Source organism: Heptranchias perlo, chromosome 19 (genome assembly GCF_035084215.1).
Source record: "Heptranchias perlo isolate sHepPer1 chromosome 19, sHepPer1.hap1, whole genome shotgun sequence".
Lineage (NCBI taxonomy): Eukaryota > Metazoa > Chordata > Chondrichthyes > Hexanchiformes > Hexanchidae > Heptranchias > Heptranchias perlo.
The window spans coordinates 6954894-6973399 of record NC_090343.1 but is presented as its reverse complement, the minus strand read 5'-3'; the positions used below and the strand labels follow the sequence as shown (position 1 = coordinate 6973399).

Sequence of the window (18506 nt, the reverse complement as noted above, 5' to 3'; positions counted from 1 at the left end):
CTGTGCTGTGAATTGTGTGTAATTTTTTTTCCCCTGGTGCCAGCCCACAAATTATTGGGTTTTACAACTTGCCATGGTGGGATATGAACTCGGAAGCCTAGACGTTGGATTGCCCCCTCTCATCCCCCCCCCCCCGATTCAGGGCGCGATCCCGTTGCAGCGCAGACGCCTGATGAGGCCGGCGGCAGGACTGCGGTAAATTGGTCCGCCGGCCATGTTAACGAATAACCGGCGGGCGCCAGTCGTGCCCCCGGTGGCAGGTGAGGGAACAGCAAGATCGGCTGGCAGGGACGCAGCCTGGGGACCTAAGGTGAGTTTGGGGGGAGTGCGCAGGCAATGAAATGGGGGACGGGGTGAGCTAATATGTTAATAAGGAGCCCAATGCCTGTTTTAGGTGGCTGACTGGATGCCTCAATAGCGCTTAAACCAATTTGGCATCGGACGTATTTCCAGTGCTAGTTGGGCACGGGAGGTAGGCCCCCCCCTAAATTGGACCTTGGATATCGTGGTGCAATTTGACCCCCTTAATCTCTGGGTTGATAATCTCAGAGCCATAACCACCACATTATTACTTATACCTGTGGACAATAATAAGGCTGAGACCTGTGTAAGTGTACGGAAAGCAATACTTTTGCTTTATTACAATATATAAAACAGGAATATGCTCACTTAACTCCACACCAGGAGAAACGATTTCCTCCTTTAATTGTGTGTCAACACGGAAAAAAAAACATTGTAAAACTTTGGAAGCTTGACATTGTAGAGAAGAAAGCATTTTACAATCCAGAGCATGAAATGGAGACAGACGTCGCTATGGAAGGGTCCATCTGACTGTCCGGGTCCATTGAAGAGCACTCACGACAGGGACATCACTGTTCTGCAGTCTTGGAACCATTTCAGGCTGGTGAGCAAGAGGGAATGACTGGGTGGTAGGGTTGCCAACTCTGGTTGGACATATTCCTGGAGGCTTCGTCACATGACTTCCTGCCTCCAACCGCCCCGCCCCCACATTCCGCTCATTGGTCGCCCAACCTGTCCATCCTCACGGTGCCCCGCCTTTCTACGGCCAATCAGAAAGCCAATAGACTCTTCATTACCTGATTGACAGTCAAGAATTATCCAATCAAACAGACGATTTTTTTTTATATAACTAGTAAACAAGTGTTCAAAGATTTTTTGAATGCCCACTATGATTTTTCTCCCGTAGCAGTGTCCTGGAGATTAGTCTTTAATTCCTGGACACGCCAGGACAATCCTGGAGGGTTGGCAACCCTACTGGGAGTGCAACTGAGTAACAATCCATTGAGTGGCATGAAAATACATTACCGCCAACACAGATAGTGAGATCTGTATCACATATGGGTTATTTTTCAGTAAATTTGTCATATACATTTATTTTAATATATATATAATAAATATGTTAATATCATGTTTTAAAAATGCTTTGTTTTTATAAGTATTTTGTGGAATTACTGAATACTGAACGAAACTTCACTAGTCAGAATACTAACACATGTCGGCATTATGTAACCGGGCAGTTCTGGTAATTAACTCCGTGATCGAGATACATGAAATGAGTCACAACTTAAATGTAAATGCTACGTCTCCAGCCACACACACACACACAGTTCCGATGTTCTCCTGAATTTTCCTGTGACAGAATAAAAACTTGGGATCATTTACAGGGAGGACATTTTTAAAATTTGTTCATGGGATGTGGGCGTCGCTGGCGAGGCCGGCATTTATTGCCCATCCCTAATTGCCCTCGAGAAGGTGGTGGTGAGCCGCCTTCTTGAACCGCTGCAGTCCGTGTGGTGATGATTAAGAATCAACCACATTGCTGTGGGTCTGGAGTCACATATAGGCCAGACTGGGTAAGGACGGTAGGTTTCCTTCCCTAAAGGACATTAGTGAACCAGATGGGTTTTTACGACAATCCGGTAGTTTCATGGCCACCATTACTGATACTAGTATTTTAATTCCAGATTTTTAAAAATTTAATTTAATTAATTAATTGAATTTAAATTCACCAGCTCCCGTGGCAGGATTTGAACTATATAACTCCAGATTTTAGTCCAGGCTTCTAGATTACTAGTCCAGTAACATAACCACTATGCTACATGATGATGATGTCAATGGTGGGAGGGAGTTTGAGTGACAATGAGATGTTTTTCCAGATAGAGGGGAGATCGACCGATTGTGATGAGCAGGCAGGTAGGTGGGGTTGATCAAAATGGATTCGTCTATTGGGCTTGATGGCCTATTACCAGTCCTAAAAATGGTTACGTTCTTCTTTTGTGTGTGCTTTACGTCCTTTTCAGGGTTTGTTGAGGGATGTGGGGTATCCTTGCACTCTGACGCCCAGGCTCGATCGTGAAAGCCTTTGTACAAGTCTACCCAGGATACCATGGAACGTGGATTCTTCTCTTCCCCTCCCCCACTAGATTGCCAAGGGAAACTAGAGACTTTAATAAATGCTAGATTGCTGGCAATAGAGAGATGTCTTCCTGTCACAGGTGGAAAATTAAATAAGAATATATTTAGCAAACAAAAATGCTCTTGCATTCTGTAGCTAAGCCCTTTGTTGCTCTGGATCTAGTCCTGGGGCCAGGGAGATGGACCCTGTACTAAGGGTATTGACCATTCATCCAGTCTTTTCCCTCTGCCTTTATGAGTGGCAACAGTAAGACAATGATGTCCATTCCTGCCACCTTCTTAATTAAAAGGTACAAGTGTGTCCAAACCTTGAATTGAGTCGAATGTACAAGGCAATCGGACAAGTCAGTCCAGCTCATTTGCTTCACACTAGTTATCAATTTTATCAACACTGACTTTTGCCTATTGGCACAGTGGCTGGTAGAAACAGTCCTGACTTCCTGAGATATTGCACTACTTGCCCGGACCAGCAGATATGATGGCACCAGGCCTGGTTCTTGAAAGGATAAGTATGTGTGATGAACACTTCCCTGTAACTGTCCGCCTGCAGTCACAGATGCTTTGCATGAGTGTGTTTGCACACATTAACCTTACGAGGTTCTTAAAGTAACCTCTTACAACTGGTAGCTGTGGCTCAGTAGGTAGTACTCTTGCCTCTGAGTCAGAAGGTCGTACCCACTCCAGGGACTTGAGCACAAAATCTAGGCTGACACTCCCAGTGCGGTACTGAGGGAGTGCTGCACTGTCAGAAGTGCCGTCTTTTGGATGAGACATTAAGCCAAGGCCCCGTCTGCCCTCTCAGGTGGACATAAAAGATCCCAAGGCACTATTTTGAAGAGGAGGAGGGGAGTTCTCCCTAGTGTCATAGAATCATAGAAAGGCTACAGCACGGAAGGAGGCCATTTGGCCCATCGAGTCCGTGCCGGCTCTATGCAAGAGCAATCCGGCTAGTCCCACTCTCCGCCCCATCCCCAGGCCCTGGCCAATGTTTATCCCTCAACCAACATCACTTAAAAAAAAAAGCAGATTATCTGGTCATTATCATTTTGCTGTTTGTGGGATCTTGCTGTGCACAAATTGGCTGCCTCATTTCCCACATTACAACTGTGACTACACTTCAGAAGTAATTAATTGGCTGTAAAGCACTCTGGGAGTGAAAGACGCTGTATAAATAGCAAGCCTTTTTTCTTAAGTGCACTCACTGACTGGCCGAGGAGTGATATCACATCCGCTTTCACTCAGTTTAAAGTGGCAGTGTCATCAGAAGAGGAGGCCAGCAATTGTGGAAATGTTACTAAAGTTTTTGTAGAGGGCCAGCGTTGTTGGCTGAGGGCCAGGGTCAGGAACACTGGAACATGCTGCACTGTGGAGTGATGGCATTTGACTCTTCACCTACAGGATCTGTTATGTCACCCTGGGCAGTTAATATTTGAAGTCAAACAATTGCTGGCGCAAAGAGAGAGCGAGAAAGAAGCTTTGGATCCAGTATTTCTAATTTAATAGGGCCATTGCATTGTCGGTGTGGAAATTGTGTAATTTCTTTCTACTGCCTTCGTTTGCTGGACAGCAAGAAATGGAGAGGGAACTGCCCTGAATTCCGATTCAGTCAACAGGTCATAACAACAACAATAACTTGCATTTATATAGCGCCGTTAACATAGTAAAACATCCCAAGGCGCTTCACAGGAGCGATTATCAAACAAAATTTGACACCGAGCCGCATAAGGAAATATTTGGATTGGTGACCAAAAGCTTGGTCAAAGAGGTAGGTTTTAAGGAGTGTCTTAAAGGAAGAGAGAGAGGTAGAGAGAGGCGGAGAGGTTTAGGGAGGGAATTCCAGAGCTTAGGGCCCAGGCAGCTGAAGGCACGGCCGCCAATGGTGGAGCGATGAAAATCGGGGATGTGCGGGAGGCCAGAATTGGAGGAGCGCAGAGATCTCGGAGGGTTGTAGGGCTGGAGGAGGTTACAGAGATAGGGAGGGGCGAGGCCACGGGGGGGGATTTGAAAACGAGGGTGAGAATTTTAAAATCGAGGCGTTGCCAGGCCGGAAGCCAATGTAGGTCAGCGAGCACGGTGAGGGGTGAAGGGTGAACGGATAAGCAGGCCCAGAGACACACGCAGCAGCAGGTCTACCTAGGGCTGTGGGTATAGATGAGGGTCATAAATGGCACTGGAATGTATTGTGCATTGTGGCAGGTGGCTCTCTTCCTGACCCCTCGAAGCCTCTCCACCATCTGCAAGGGTCAAGTTAGGAGCGTAATGGAATACTCCCCACTCACCTGCACGAGTGCAGCTGCACCAAGACTCGTGAAGCTTGACACCATCCAAGATTGAGCAGCCCACTTGTTTGGTTCCCCTACCACTAGACTCAATATCCATCCCCTCTACCATCTGTGAAAGGAGTATGTATAATCGACAAGATGCACTGCAGCAACTCATCAATGTTACTCCCCTGTGACCTCTACCACCGAGGAGGACAAGAGCAGCAATGTCATTGGAATGACGGCACCTCCAGGCGGCCCTGACTTGGACATATAATATAATTGCCATTCCTTCATCGTCGCTGGGTGAAAATCCTGGACTTCCCTACTGAACACCATCACCACAAGGGCTGCAGCAGTTCAAGGAGAAGGCCCACCGCCACCTTCTCAGGGCAACTAGCGATGGGCAATGCATAGAGTTTACAACACGGAAACAGGCCTGTGGGCCTAACCAGTCTGCGTTGGCGTTTACCCTCCAAATAGTTCCAATAAATGCAGGATTGCCAACGTTACATCCTGAGAACAAATTTAAAAATCCCACCAAAGTGTGGTAAGTAGTTAGTCGGGTCAGCTGAAGGCAGTACCAAATATAAGATGGCAGCGAAAAAAGAACTTGCATTTATATAGCGTCTTTCCCGACCTAAGGACGCCCTAAAGCACTTTACAACCAATGAAGTACTTTTGAAGTGTAGTCACTGTTGCAATGTAGGAAAGTGGACCTAAAGTGGACCTAAAGTGGACTGTAGATCAGCAATGACCTTCTCAGAGATGCTTTTTTTGACAAAGTTCAAGTCAATGCTCATCACGCAGATGGACCTGAGTGAGGGTTCAATCAAAACTTTCCCAAAATCAGTATCACTGCAGACTTGTGGCTTTCTGTTCTGTTTACGCAAGAAATTTCTTTCTCGCGAGCCTTGAGTTCCTGGTGACGTTGGTTGTTTAACACACAGGCTTTCAGAACCCTATACGTTTGCAAACTGCAGGGTTTAATACAGCCTACATTTCAAAAGTGCTTCACTGGCTGTAAAGCGTTTTGGGGCCTCCTGAGGTCGTGAAAGGTGCTATATAAATGCAAGTTCTTTCCTTTCTTCTTTCAAGATAAGGGTGGAGCAGGGAAGAAAGACAAGGTAAAGTTTTTTTCCCCCTAAATTTCTTCTTTAATAAGTTATGAATATTTTTTGAAGCATATCATTAACAAGATGTGTTTACTGTATTCTGTAACAGAGTAACCTGAAAATGGGATGAAACTCTACTTACCCAGTTTATATTTGAAATCTCCAATCAGAATTGGAACCCACAGTATGAGTTAGAGCCCCATTCAGGTTCTGACATAGTTACATTAAGATAAAACCCTTTCTGATTATATATATATATATATATATAGGAGGAGCGAGGGGAATGGTTACATTATTGTTAGATATACAGTATAAATATCAACAAAAAATTCCTGCAGAACATCAACAATATAATCATTCAAATACAATACAGTCAAAAAAAGAGAGACATGAAGGTACTATTTGAGAGACTGGCTTTTGCAGCAGGTTATTAATCACTGCCCTTTAATTGTTGGGACCTGGATTCAGAGCCAAGCCAAACTAATGGGATTAAGGTCTTTGTAATCTATTGGCCAAACATGAAATGAAATTCACTAATCTTAACCAGGTTAGCATCCCATCCATTGGCTTAAACATCCACCACCTTAAACAGCCCACTCCCTCCACCACCGACGCACAGTGGCTGCAGTGTGTACCATCCACAGGATGCACTGTAGCAACTCGTCAAGGCTTCTTCAACAGCACCTCCCAAACCCGTGACCTCCACCACCTAGATGGACAAGGGCAGCAGGCACATGGGAACAACACCACCTGCACGTTCCCCTCCAAGTCACACACCATCCTGACTTGGAAATATATCGCCGTTCCTTCATCGTCACTGGGACAAAATCCTGGAACTCCCTTCCTAACAGCACTGTGGGAGAACCTTCACCACGCGGACTGCAGCGGTTCAAGAAGGCGGCTCACCATCACCTTCTCAAGGGCAATTAGGGATGGGCAATAAATGCCGGCCTCGCCAGTGAAGCTCACATCCCGAGAATGAATTTTTGAAAAATGTCCCTAGTGGGCATGGGCCCATAGCGCAAAACCTACTGTTAAATTGGCACTCTCGTTCAGAGGCCACAGGAATAGCTGGGGTAGGAAATTGAAAAGTCATACTGGCACCTTACTGAGGTTGCAGTTGCTGGGACGCAGTAGAGAGAGTTTTACTAACTGTACTAAAATTGACCTGGGGATGCTTGATCCTGAGACTGGGTGTCACAAAATGAGGACGTGCTCCATTCTCCAGCACTAACATCCCTTGGCTCGATGAGTATGAACACTCACCAAGGAAAGAAACTGCCATTGAAACGTAACAGGGAATACTGATGTTTGTAAAAACAACTTCAACCACCCCTCACACATTTCACTTTTGTTCATCTACGAAGCACGTTTCCTTTGAAAGAGGTTTCAATTTCCCCTCTTGCCTTTATGTATATTTAAGGCTTGGCCTGCTTTACAATGGAGAGGATGTAGCTCCCTGTTACTTGGGCTTGTTATCTGAATCACCATCTAGTCTTGATTATATGAAATGTCCTCCTTGATTTGAAGTCAGTTCATTCAAATTACTGATAATTCAAATTTGCTTTTGCAAAAAATGACTTGGAATTATCTGTAACCAAAAAATGAAATATATATATATATATATGTATAAATGATGTATATCTATAATATATATTATGTGTATGTATACTTACACATTCAATGATAATTAATAATGTTACTTTTATGTATAAAATTTCTGCTAAAATATAAAAGCATGGTCTGTTTTAAAAACAGAATTGCCCAATTCTAAAGGATGTTATTTTTTTTTTGGTATTTTGTTCTCAATCTTTCTCCCCTCGTTTCCCAGAGATGCTGACAGACTGGGGTTGAGTTCTATAACTGCTGGCTGCTTGCAATACCTCATCTGAGTGGATGTTGCTCATATTAGAGCCTGGCCAGCGAGTCTATAAACCATGGGGGGGGCATCACAGTTGAGCTCAATTCTGTCATCGCCCAAGGTCCACACATGTAGGACACACACACACGCAAGCACGCGCACACACACATGCACACACTAACATGCAAGCACACACATGCAAAGACATACACTCACATACAAGCACACACACATACACTCACGTACAAGCGCACACAATGATGCACTCACATACACACAGTTACACTCGTACCAGCGCACACAGATACACTCAAGCATGTACACACACACACACACACACACACACACAACTCTGGCTGACTTTTACTCCATCCTTGACTGTAGACAATGAAGTCAATTGTAAATCCCCAGCTGCTTCCTTCCCCTGGTTGAGATTTGAGGTCAGATAACTCAGCACAGACTGGGGTTCACACCTGGGACCTTCCAGATCTGACTGGCTCAGTGCTATTCACCCACGGAGCCACTGGGGACCTATTCGAAAACGATGCCCCACGCGGCAAAAATAAACACCAACGCCTGCAAATGGGTCAATGAGAAATGACTCACTGTGTAAACCCGAACAGACAACCAATGAGATGGTCAATGGGATAAAACATCATTGGGAATTCTTTTTGTTCTTGCTTGTTTTGTTTATTGCCCATCTTTTTATTTAATGAAATAGATTGTCTTTATTAGTTAGTAAAGAAAGTTATAGTAAGCCCCATCATAGATATGTGTGTTTCTTTAAATTTCTGTCACAGGATCTTGTAGTCCATCTTGTATTGCACTGCAAGGGGGGTAATTTTAACGTTGGCCAATGGTGTGAAATGGACGCTATCCAATTGGCCGCCTGTTATACGGCTCGTCCGGTTTTCCCTTCCGCTGACGTCAATGGCCGTGGTGCATAATGGACGGCTGATTGGATATTGGCCATTTTACCCCATCGCCCAACATTAAAATGGCTCCCTCCCCACCACCAACATATCAACCGCTCACACACATAGTAAAATAATGCCTGAAAACAACGGTAAATGCAGAAAATTGCCCCAAAATGCACAGTAGGCCTGTCAGCTATAGGAAGGAGACCTAGACCCTTCATCACATTGAGTTTTTACTACATTAAAGGCGATATATAAATGCAGGTAGTTGTTGTTGTTGAATCAATCTTCAAGAGTGAGCTGGGCCGGTTCCCGACTGGGGCAGAGATCGCATCATATAGAAGGTAAGTGTCTTTATAGATAACACTTGATCCGTGCGATCTCCTGGACTGGTTTCAATCACTTGAGGAGGGTCCTAGAGGAATTTTCCAGAGTATTCTCTCCCTTATCGTCCCTGGGTTTTTTTCTCTTTTTTTTTTTTGCCTCTCCCTGGAGATTACGGTGGGGTGGGAGGGAGAGGGAGAGGGAGGAAGTGTCTCGTCAGGATGTTCTGGCCACCATGGTGTGTGGGGCAGGCTTGATGGACCAACTGGTCTTTTCCTGCCCGTTGATTTCATACGTTCGTAACCGATCAGTTCCTTTTTAGAAGCTGATGGACCTGCTGTGCATTTCCAGTTTTAATTTCAGTTTCCCAGTGTTTTTTTCCCCTCTTTATCTCCTATTAAAAAAAGAGGCCAACACACCACTGAACTTTCTTTCTAACCCTTCTCAATGGTTCTCTGGTGTTCATACAGACCTAACACATTTTAATCATTTCTTTTTCTTCGAATTACGTGCAGTTTCACACGTCTATGTTTTGAACGAAATATTGACAATTCTTACTGCATGCGCGAGTGTAATATAAAAAGAGGAAAGATATACATCTTGTAAAATTATCTTGTAAAAATGGTCCTTTACTGTTAAATATTTCAAAGCAGTGGAAAAATGCATCCTAAATGAATATTTTCTTAAAAACACCCAGAAAATGAGACAATAACACAAAAAAGCTAAATCGACTTTAGTGACGTGGGAACACCTCTGATGGTGATAACGGTGGTGATTATTTTTTATATTTTACTTCACTGATTTGGCAGCCTGTTTTCCAAATCTTCCAGCTTCACTGTCATCTGGGCCAGTGTTTCGGGTCAAGGAAGATTCAGAGTTGTGCTCAGGAGGAAGATTTAATTATAACCCCAGACGTTGCTGGAATGACAGAGAATTTATAGCACAGAAACAGGCCATTCGGCCCAACTGGTCTATGCCAGTGTTTATGCTCCACATGAGCCTCCTCCCTCTCTTCTTCAGCTCACCCTATCAACATATCCTTCTATTCCTTGCTCCCTCATTTTATCTTAAATGCATTCCCCTTAAATGCATCTATGCTATTTGTCCCACCCACTCCTTGTGGTAGCAAGTTCCACATTCTAACCACTCTTTGGGTAAAGGAGTTTCTCCTGAATTCCCTATTGGATTTATTAGTGACTATCTTATATTTATGACCCCTAGTTTTGGTCTCCCCCTCAAGTGGAAACATCTTCTCTACATCTACCCTATCAAAGCCTTTCATAATCTTAAAGAACACCCCTTAAAGATCACCCCTCAGCCTTTTTTCTGGAGAAAAGAGCCCCAGCCTGTTCAGCCTTTCCTGATAGGTGTAACCTCTCAGTTCTGGTGTCATTCTTGTAAATCTTTTTTGCACCTTCTCCAGTGCCTCTATATCCTGTTTGGATATAAAATTAGGTAGTATGGCTGTCGACATTGTGGTAGGATAACATTTCAGGAGGGGACCTTGGGCCCGATTTTACCAGGGGTGCGGGTTCTCAGCGGGTGGTCAGTCGGGCTCGTGAAAAACGCGCCGTCCGAATTGAGTGCGTTGCGCGCGCGATCGCGGCATAATTGAGGCAATTAGCCGGCAGGTACGGGTTCCCCGCTTCTCAGCTGCGTGCCGGCGGCCTGCGCATGCGCATTGACGCCTGAGCGATGGTGGTGCTCTATTTAAAGGGGCAGTCCACCAAAGCCCCTCCAGCCACAACCTAGAGTCCATGCAGGATGGAGGAGCGCAGGGGTAAGGCTGCTCCCCGATTCACGGACCACGCCCTCCAGGTGCTGCTGGACGGGGTCCGTATGAGGAGGGAGACGCTGTTCCCCACCGATGGAAGGAGGTGCCCTGGCAGCGCCACCAAGAGGGCATGGGAGGAGGTGGCGTCGGAGGTCACAAGCAGGGGCAACACCACCCGGACTTGGATTCAGTGCGGGAAGAGATTCAATGACCTCACCAGGTCCGGGAAAGTGAGTACACTAACGCACTCTGCGTCACTCCGTCTTCCACATCACCTCAAACACCTCACAACCCCATCTCCACTGACAGCACTGCGCTCCCGCACCAATCCTCACAGCCACCCAACTATCATCCTCACAGTGCCTGCACGTACCCACCGTCCCTGTCCCCACTCGACCACTACCACACACCCCAATGCCCATACAATGGGATGGCCATGTGGCACACGCATCCTCCCATCCATCTGCCACACGCTCAACCCACTCACACCAATGCTTGAAGCGTCTCACATTGCAATCATCACTCAATAACGTTTTTTTGTTCTGCCCTCACAGGAGAAGAGGTGCAAGAACGCACGCGAAAGGGCACGCACCGGAGGGGGCCCGCCACACGAGGTGGCTCTGACAGACGCCGAGGTCGAGGTGTTGCAGATCAGCCACATGCTACATTGCTTGTCCATGGCGGATGGCGAGGCTGGTTCTGGCGAAACGGCCGGTAAGGGAAAGCTGGCACTCAGCAGTCATGAGCGCGAATGATCTTAGCATCACATGGCATATGCCGCACCGCCACATTTGGTCACATGCCTGATATTGCCCTCTGTTGTCTTGCAGGGCCGTCTGCGATCGACGTTTCGGTTGAGGGCGATTCCTCAGAGGACATGCCCGTCTCTGAGGGTGCATCGTCACACATGAGCCTTGCATCCACCAGCGCAGATACACACACCTCGGTGGGTCCCCCCCCTCAGTTAGTTGGGATTGCACATGGTGAGTCACCGCGCACACGTGAGCATGAGCAGACCCTGGTGGCAGGGTCAGCCGCGGAGGGCCCGCGTCGGTGGGAGCACTCTTCTCCAGGCTCTGCTCAGCCGGACCCAGATGCTGAACCCAGGGGGCCACCAGTCAAAAGGAGAGTCGTCGAGGGGCACCAGCACATTGCCGAGGTACGGGGAGAGGTGCCACGCGCACTCTCCACAATCGCACAGAGGATGGAGGAGTCCAACTCCTGCATGAGGGGAATGGTGGCACAGGTGCAGGAGGGTATCGCCGAGATAGTATCGCAGGGACGTGAAGGCATCTCTGAGATAGTGTCGCGGGTAGGTGTGGGAACGTCTGCGGTGGAGGACAGGCTAGCCTCCCTCGAGCGTCACGCACAGCTCACCAATGAGTCCATCCAGGCCCTCACAACGGCTGTTCGGATTCAGGGTGAGCAACATTATGCCGCCATCAACAGGTTGACAGATACATTGGAGGTGGCCTTGCAAGGTCTAACCCACGTCATCCAAACTGCCGTCCAGCAGGGTGGAAGGGGTGATGTGGGCCTTGGCCATGAGAGGGAAGATGGTGAACGGGTAAATGGAAGTGTGGACGCTACTCAAGGCGCCCCCACGTCTCACCCGTTGCCCCCCTCTCAACCAGTGCCCGCAATAGTCCATCCTCTCCAGGTGGCCGAGTCTGCCCCTGCACAGGTGCAGGAGGAGCAGTCTGTGGAGGTGCCCTCACGGGCACCGAAACCCAGGGGGCGTCGGCCCAAAGCATCTACCAGGTCAGGGCACGAACAGGAGCAACCTGCCACCACCTCTGCTGGAGCCACAGGGGTAACACCACGTAGGGGTACCAGGAAACGAAAACCCAAAGTTCCGTGAGCACACAGGGATTGCACCAGGGTGTTTGTCTATTTGTTATCTTTTTATTTCCAGTCTTTGAATGGCAACACAAAATAAACTCACTTTTTCTCACCAATGCTGCCACCTCTTGTCCATAATTCTGCGGCTTGTGCAATATGTCCCTTCCGTGCGCCTCATCATGACGACGACCACCCCGTCCCACCCATTGGGCAAAATACAGTGGGTGCAGGTGTACAGGCACCACTCTTCTGTGGAGGGAGCCTGTATGGACCTCTCGTCTGTGCACGTTATGACATGTGAACGCCTCACACAGAGTGATGTTAGGAGAACCGTTGGCATATGAGTGCCTCCCTGGCCTGACGAGCACGCAGGTGAGCCGGTGTTCGGGCCATGGGTCGTTCCTCCTCCTCTCGCTCGTACTCCTCCTCCTCCTCCTCCTCCTCCTCCTCCTCCTCCTCCTCCTCCTCCTCATTGTCGTCCTCAATGTGGGTGGCGGGTGTGCATGGGGCCTCCTCCAGCGGCACCCCTCTCTGAAGAGCCATGTTATGCAGGGCACAGCAGACAACTATAATTCGTCCCACTCGGAGTGGCGTGTATTGGAGCGCTCCCCCGGAACGATCAAGGCACCTGAAGCGCATCTTGAGCAGCCCTATGGCCTGCTCAATTGTAGACCTGGTAGCAATGTGGCTGTCATTATATCGACGCTGCGGCTCGGTAATGGGGTTCCTCAGAGGTGTCATAAGTCACGTGTGTAGGGGATATCCCTGGTCGCCGAGGAGCCAGCCGTTGCCGGTGGAAGAGGGGCGGGACGGTGGACTCCCCGAGGACGAAGGCATCGTGGCAGCTGCCAGGGTATCTGGCGCACACATGTAGGAATCGCTGGCGGTGGTCACAAATGAGCTGGGCGTTCATGGAGTGATACCCTTTCCTGTTGATGAACAGCCCTGGCTCATGTGGAGGTGCCCGTATTGCTATGTGGGTGCAATCGATTACACCCTGCACCCGTGGGAAGCCAGCCACATCATGGAATCCAACCGCCCTCTCCGTCTGGCTGCGCTCATCCATGGCGAAGTTGATGTAGGTCGAGGCCCTGCGGAACAACCCATCGGTGACCTGCCTTATGCACTTGTGTGCAGACGACTGAGAGACCCCGGTGATGTCCCCCGTAGCACCCTGGAAGGATCCGGAGGCGAAGAAGTTGAGGGCAGTGGTGACTTTGACGGCGACGGGTAAGAAGATGCTGCTTGGTCCATCCGGGAGCAGCTCGTCATTAAGGAGGCTGCAGATGTCGGCGACTACCTGGCGAGTGACTCTGAGCCTACGTACGCACTGCTGCTCAGAGAGGTCCATGAAGCTGAGCCTCGGTCTGTAGACCCTGTGCGGAGGGTAGTGCCTCCTGCGACGCATCTCTTTCTGCGGATGCCCTCCATCCTGCTGTGCAGGTGGATGTGCCACAGCACCGTGTTGTGGGGATGCACGTCTCTGAGGCAGACGGCGTGGACTGCGAGGCTGCTGAGGCTGGTCATGCTGTTCGTCCTCTGAGGATGTCAACGCAGCACCCATCTGACAGGTGTAGGTCTGCGGGGTTGTGCACGGTAGAAAAGTGTGTCCTCGCACATGGGTTGCACTTCCACGCCGGTGAATCTTCTTGCATGGAGGAGGGTGGTGGAGGGCTGGCGTTGCCCAATGTTACGGAGTGTCCTCCTGCGTTGGTGAAGGCTCTCCCCCCCCCACCTGTGGAATGCACCTTGGCAGCTGCCACGGGCTGCTGGCTGCAACACGTTAGGAGTGAGAGTGTTTCCCCCAGTATGGGAAACAGTCTCATTTCACCGTAAAATCCCACACTTGTTAAACAAACAGCTCAATCAGGTCATTTAATGACCTGAAATAGCTACATAAATACTCTCAAGTGGAACCCCGCTGGCTTTAATTGCCTGCGGGATTCCCACCTGCGGGGTCTGCGCGCGCACGCCGGCGCGGAACCCGGAAGTGGGCGGGATCGAGGCGCAATCTGGTCCCGCACCTGGATTTCGGGATTTTCGGGGCCCCCCCGCCGAGAACGCACCCGATAGCGGGTGCTAAAATCGGGCCCCTTATGTCTGACAAGAGATCTGTACCTGAAACATTGACCCTCCATCTCTTCTTTCCCAGATGCTGACCGACTTGCTACGTATTTCTCTTTTAATTGAATGATATTGAACATTTCCTGCTTTTTTTTTTAAAATCTCAATTAAAACTACACCTGGATACAAAATTATTACCAGGCAGCCTCCAATCCCAGCTTTTGGTTATTGTTCTCTAATAGGTTATAATCCTTCTACCATCTCTAACTTCCAACCGATCTCTCTGCATTGTAACCTTTCTTGGCTGCCCATTTTGTGGATATTGCCACGGTCATTGTTCCTCTGAGCTTTTATTTCTGGTTAATCATCCTGCATGGTCATCTTCCATTCTGCATCTTCACTGTGTTGAAATGAAGACTCATTGCGCCATCTCATACTCTATTCCCTTCAGGTCTGGGACCTCAAAACCATGGAATTCATCACCTTGCTCAGTCTTTCTTTCGGTCTACAGGCATTTTAAACCCAAACGTGCCATCATCTAATCGACCTGTCTTGAATTAGCTCAGCTCCTCGCCTACACTTTCAAACTTGGTTGTGTTCTGTACCATGGGATCTTGCCCCAAGGTATTGCAATAATAGGAACATAGGAACAGGAGTAGGCCATTCAGCCCCTCGTGCCTGCTCCGCCATTTGATAAGATCATGGCTGATCTGTGATCTAACTCCAAATACCTGCCTTTGGCCCATATCCCTTAATACCTTTGGTTGCCAAAAAGATATCTATCTCAGATTTAAATTTAGCAATTGAGCTAGTATCAATTGCCGTTTGCGGAAGAGAGTTCCAAACTTCTACAACCCTTTGTGTGTAGAAATGTTTTCTAATCTCGCTCCTGAAAGGTCTGGCTCTAATTTTTAGACTGTGTCCCCTACTCCTAAAATCCCCAACCAGTGGAAATAGTTTCTCTCTATCCACCCTATCCGTTCCCCTTAATATCTTATAAATTTCGATCAGATCATCCCTTAACCTTCGAAACTCCAGAGAATACAACCCCAATTTGTGTAATCTCGCCTCGTAACTTAACCCTTGAAATCCGGGTATCATTCTAGTAAACCTATGCTGCACTCCCTCCAAGGCCAATATGTCCTTCCGAAGGTGCGGTGCCCAGAACTGCTCACAGTACTCCAGGTGCGGTCTAACCAGGGTTTTGTATAGCTGCAGCATAACTTCTGCCCCCTTGTACTCTAGTCCTCTAGATATAAAGGCCAACATTCCATTAGCCTTCTTGATTATTTTCTGCACCTGTTCATGACACTTCAATGATCTCTGTATCTGAACCCCTAAGTCCCTTTGGACATCCACTGTTTTTAACTTTTTACCATTTAGAAAGTATCCTGTTCTATCCTTTTTTGATCCAAAGTGGATGACTTCACATTTGTCTACATTGAATTCCATTTGCCACAGTTTTGCCCATTCACCTAATCTATCAATATCACTTTGTAATTTTATTTTTTCATCTACACTGCTTACAATGCCACCAATCTTTGTGTCATCGGCAAACTTAGATATGAGACTTTCTATGCCTTCATCTAAGTCGTTAATAAATATTGTGAATAATTGAGGCCCCGAGACAGTAAAACACAAAATAGCACAAATTCCAAGTGAGTGCGAGTAATCGGTATCTCAACTAAATATCCCATATCTTAACCTTACTGCTTTTCTGTACTTCACTTGTTTGTCCCAGATGCTATCCCATACATGACTGCAATAGCAGGAATCACACAACACCCTCTGTGTTCACTCCATGGGTAAAAGGATATGTTTCTGAGATAATCCTTCTAACATCGACAGTGTGTCCTGTTGGAATGCTACAAGGGTTTCACACGCACATGGATCTTTAATAGTCGCCTGCCCAGTGGCTTCCTCTGAAAAAGAATGAGTGAACAAAGCACAAGTCTTCAATCTGTTTTGCCTTTAATTTAGATTGAATTGTTAAACTTCATCAGTTTGGGGCATGAGCCTGGGGATGATAAAGTCAGACAAGGCTAAGAGCTGAGCCGAGCTTGGATATATATACTTCAAAAGGAAAAATTTGCAGGGCTATGGGGAAAGAGCAGCAGGAGTGGGACTAATTGGATAGCTCTTTCAAGGAGCTGGCACAGGCACGATGGGCCGAATGGCCTCCTTCTGTGCTGCATCATTCTATGATCTAATCCTTCCCCCTTATTCAACTGAACTCGCTGGCCGAGAATTTCCTCAGAGCTGCTCCCGTTCCGGCACGTAGTGTAACGTAACGTAAACCCTGTTTATGCGTGTAAATAGAGTTGTATTTCCGGCGAAGTTACGGCGCAGGAGCAGAACCAACTGGAAGGAAATCCCCGGCCGTTGTTCCTATGCTCAGAGAGAGAGAGAGAGAGAAAGGGGAGGAGAAGAGAAAGAAAAAAGGGGGAAAAAAAAGAGAAAGACAGGGAAGGAGAGAGAGGGGGAGCAGAGGACTGATTGTCTTGTGACAGTCCATTTAACATTTAATTAAGGTTCAGTAATTAACAAAAATTAAAAAAAACACAAAAGGAGGTTCAAGTTTCTTTTCCCCTAACATTTTAACCTTGAACAGGAGTCCTGATACATACAAAAATGACAGGCAGGAAAAGGGCAGCTGGTCCATCGAACCTGCCCCACATGATGATGCCTGGAGCATCAGGACTAGACACTTCCCCCCTCCCCCAATAGCCATGTCATCCCCTGGGTGAGGCAGAAAACAGAAAAAAAAAACAGGACTAATAAGGAGGAAAAATGGGTAAAATTACTCTCAAGTCACTCATGCAATCAAAAGCAATCCAGGAGATCACAGTAGGATTCTCCCTGTGAAAGGGGTCCTGATATCAAGGGTCCCTCCGTAAAAGGGGTCCTGATATCAAGGGTCCCTCCGTAAAAGGGGTCCTGATATCAAGGGTCCCTCCGTAAAAGGGGTCCTGATATCAAGGGTCCCTCCGTAAAAGGGGTCCTGATATCAAGGGTCCCTCCGTAAAAGGGGTCCTGATATCAAGGGTCCCTCCGTAAAAGGGGTCCTGATATCAAGGGTCCCTCCGTAAAAGGGGTCCTGATATCAAGGGTCCCCCCGTAAAAGGGGTCCTGATATCAAGGGTCCCTCCGTAAAAGGGGTCCTGATATCAAGGGTCCCTCCGTAAAAGGGGTCCTGATATCAAGGGTCCCTTCGTAAAAGGGGTCCTGATATCAAGGGTCCCTCTGTAAAAGGGGTCCTGATATCAAGGGTCCCTCCGTAAAAGGGGTCCTGATATCAAGGGTCCCTTCGTAAAAGGGGTCCTGATATCAAGGGTCCCTCCGTAAAAGGGGTCCTGATATCAAGGGCCCCTCCGTAAAAGGGGTCCTGATATTAAGAGCCTCTCTGTAATAGGTGTTTCGGATCATAATTCTCCCAGTCTAAAAGCGTCCTGCAACTGAAATTTCCCCATTAAAAGGGTTCAGTCTGTAGACAAAGGTTCGTTGTGGCTCTGAGCTGCCACAATTAAAAAAAAAAATTCAGTTTAAAATGAAAGAGCAGTTCATGAAGCTCATTGAAAACGCCCGTTGAAAGGACCCTGAATTATCCACTAATTTCCATTACCTACTGGGCGGGGGTCGCTCCAGCTTCATATCACAAAGATCGAAAGCTTCAGTCGTTTTGAGCCCAGTTACTGAATCAAACCCATCCCACCAGTACTTACCCTCGCAGATGTTGACTTTCAGATTTTCAGCAATTTGATCAAAGGCGGTGAAGTCTGATGCGTAGAAGAAGTGTTGATCCACTGGCTCTGAGGCAATTTCTCGGAGTTCGTCCTCGACGGCCTTACCCACACCGACAGCATACATGGTGATACCTGCACCATGGGCAGCAAGTGGGAATGGGGTCACATA

The 18506-nt window shown here is 47.7% G+C and overlaps 1 protein-coding gene across 5 annotated transcripts in view; it reads right to left on the bottom strand.

The window, feature by feature from the left end:
- Nucleotides 1-608: 608 nt before the first annotated feature.
- Nucleotides 609-18506, bottom strand: part of matn4 (matrilin 4) — a 71186-nt gene continuing 53288 nt past the window's right edge. For all 5 annotated transcript variants that reach the window (XM_068000236.1, XM_068000232.1, XM_068000233.1 and 2 more), the window contains 3 exons: nucleotides 18317-18469; nucleotides 16414-16516; nucleotides 609-9766 (listed from right to left, as the gene is read on the bottom strand). In XM_068000236.1, the coding sequence (XP_067856337.1) occupies nucleotides 9709-9766; nucleotides 16414-16516; nucleotides 18317-18469 (314 nt within the window). In that variant the 3' untranslated portion in view covers nucleotides 609-9708. The remainder of the gene's footprint in view (nucleotides 9767-16413; nucleotides 16517-18316; nucleotides 18470-18506) is intronic.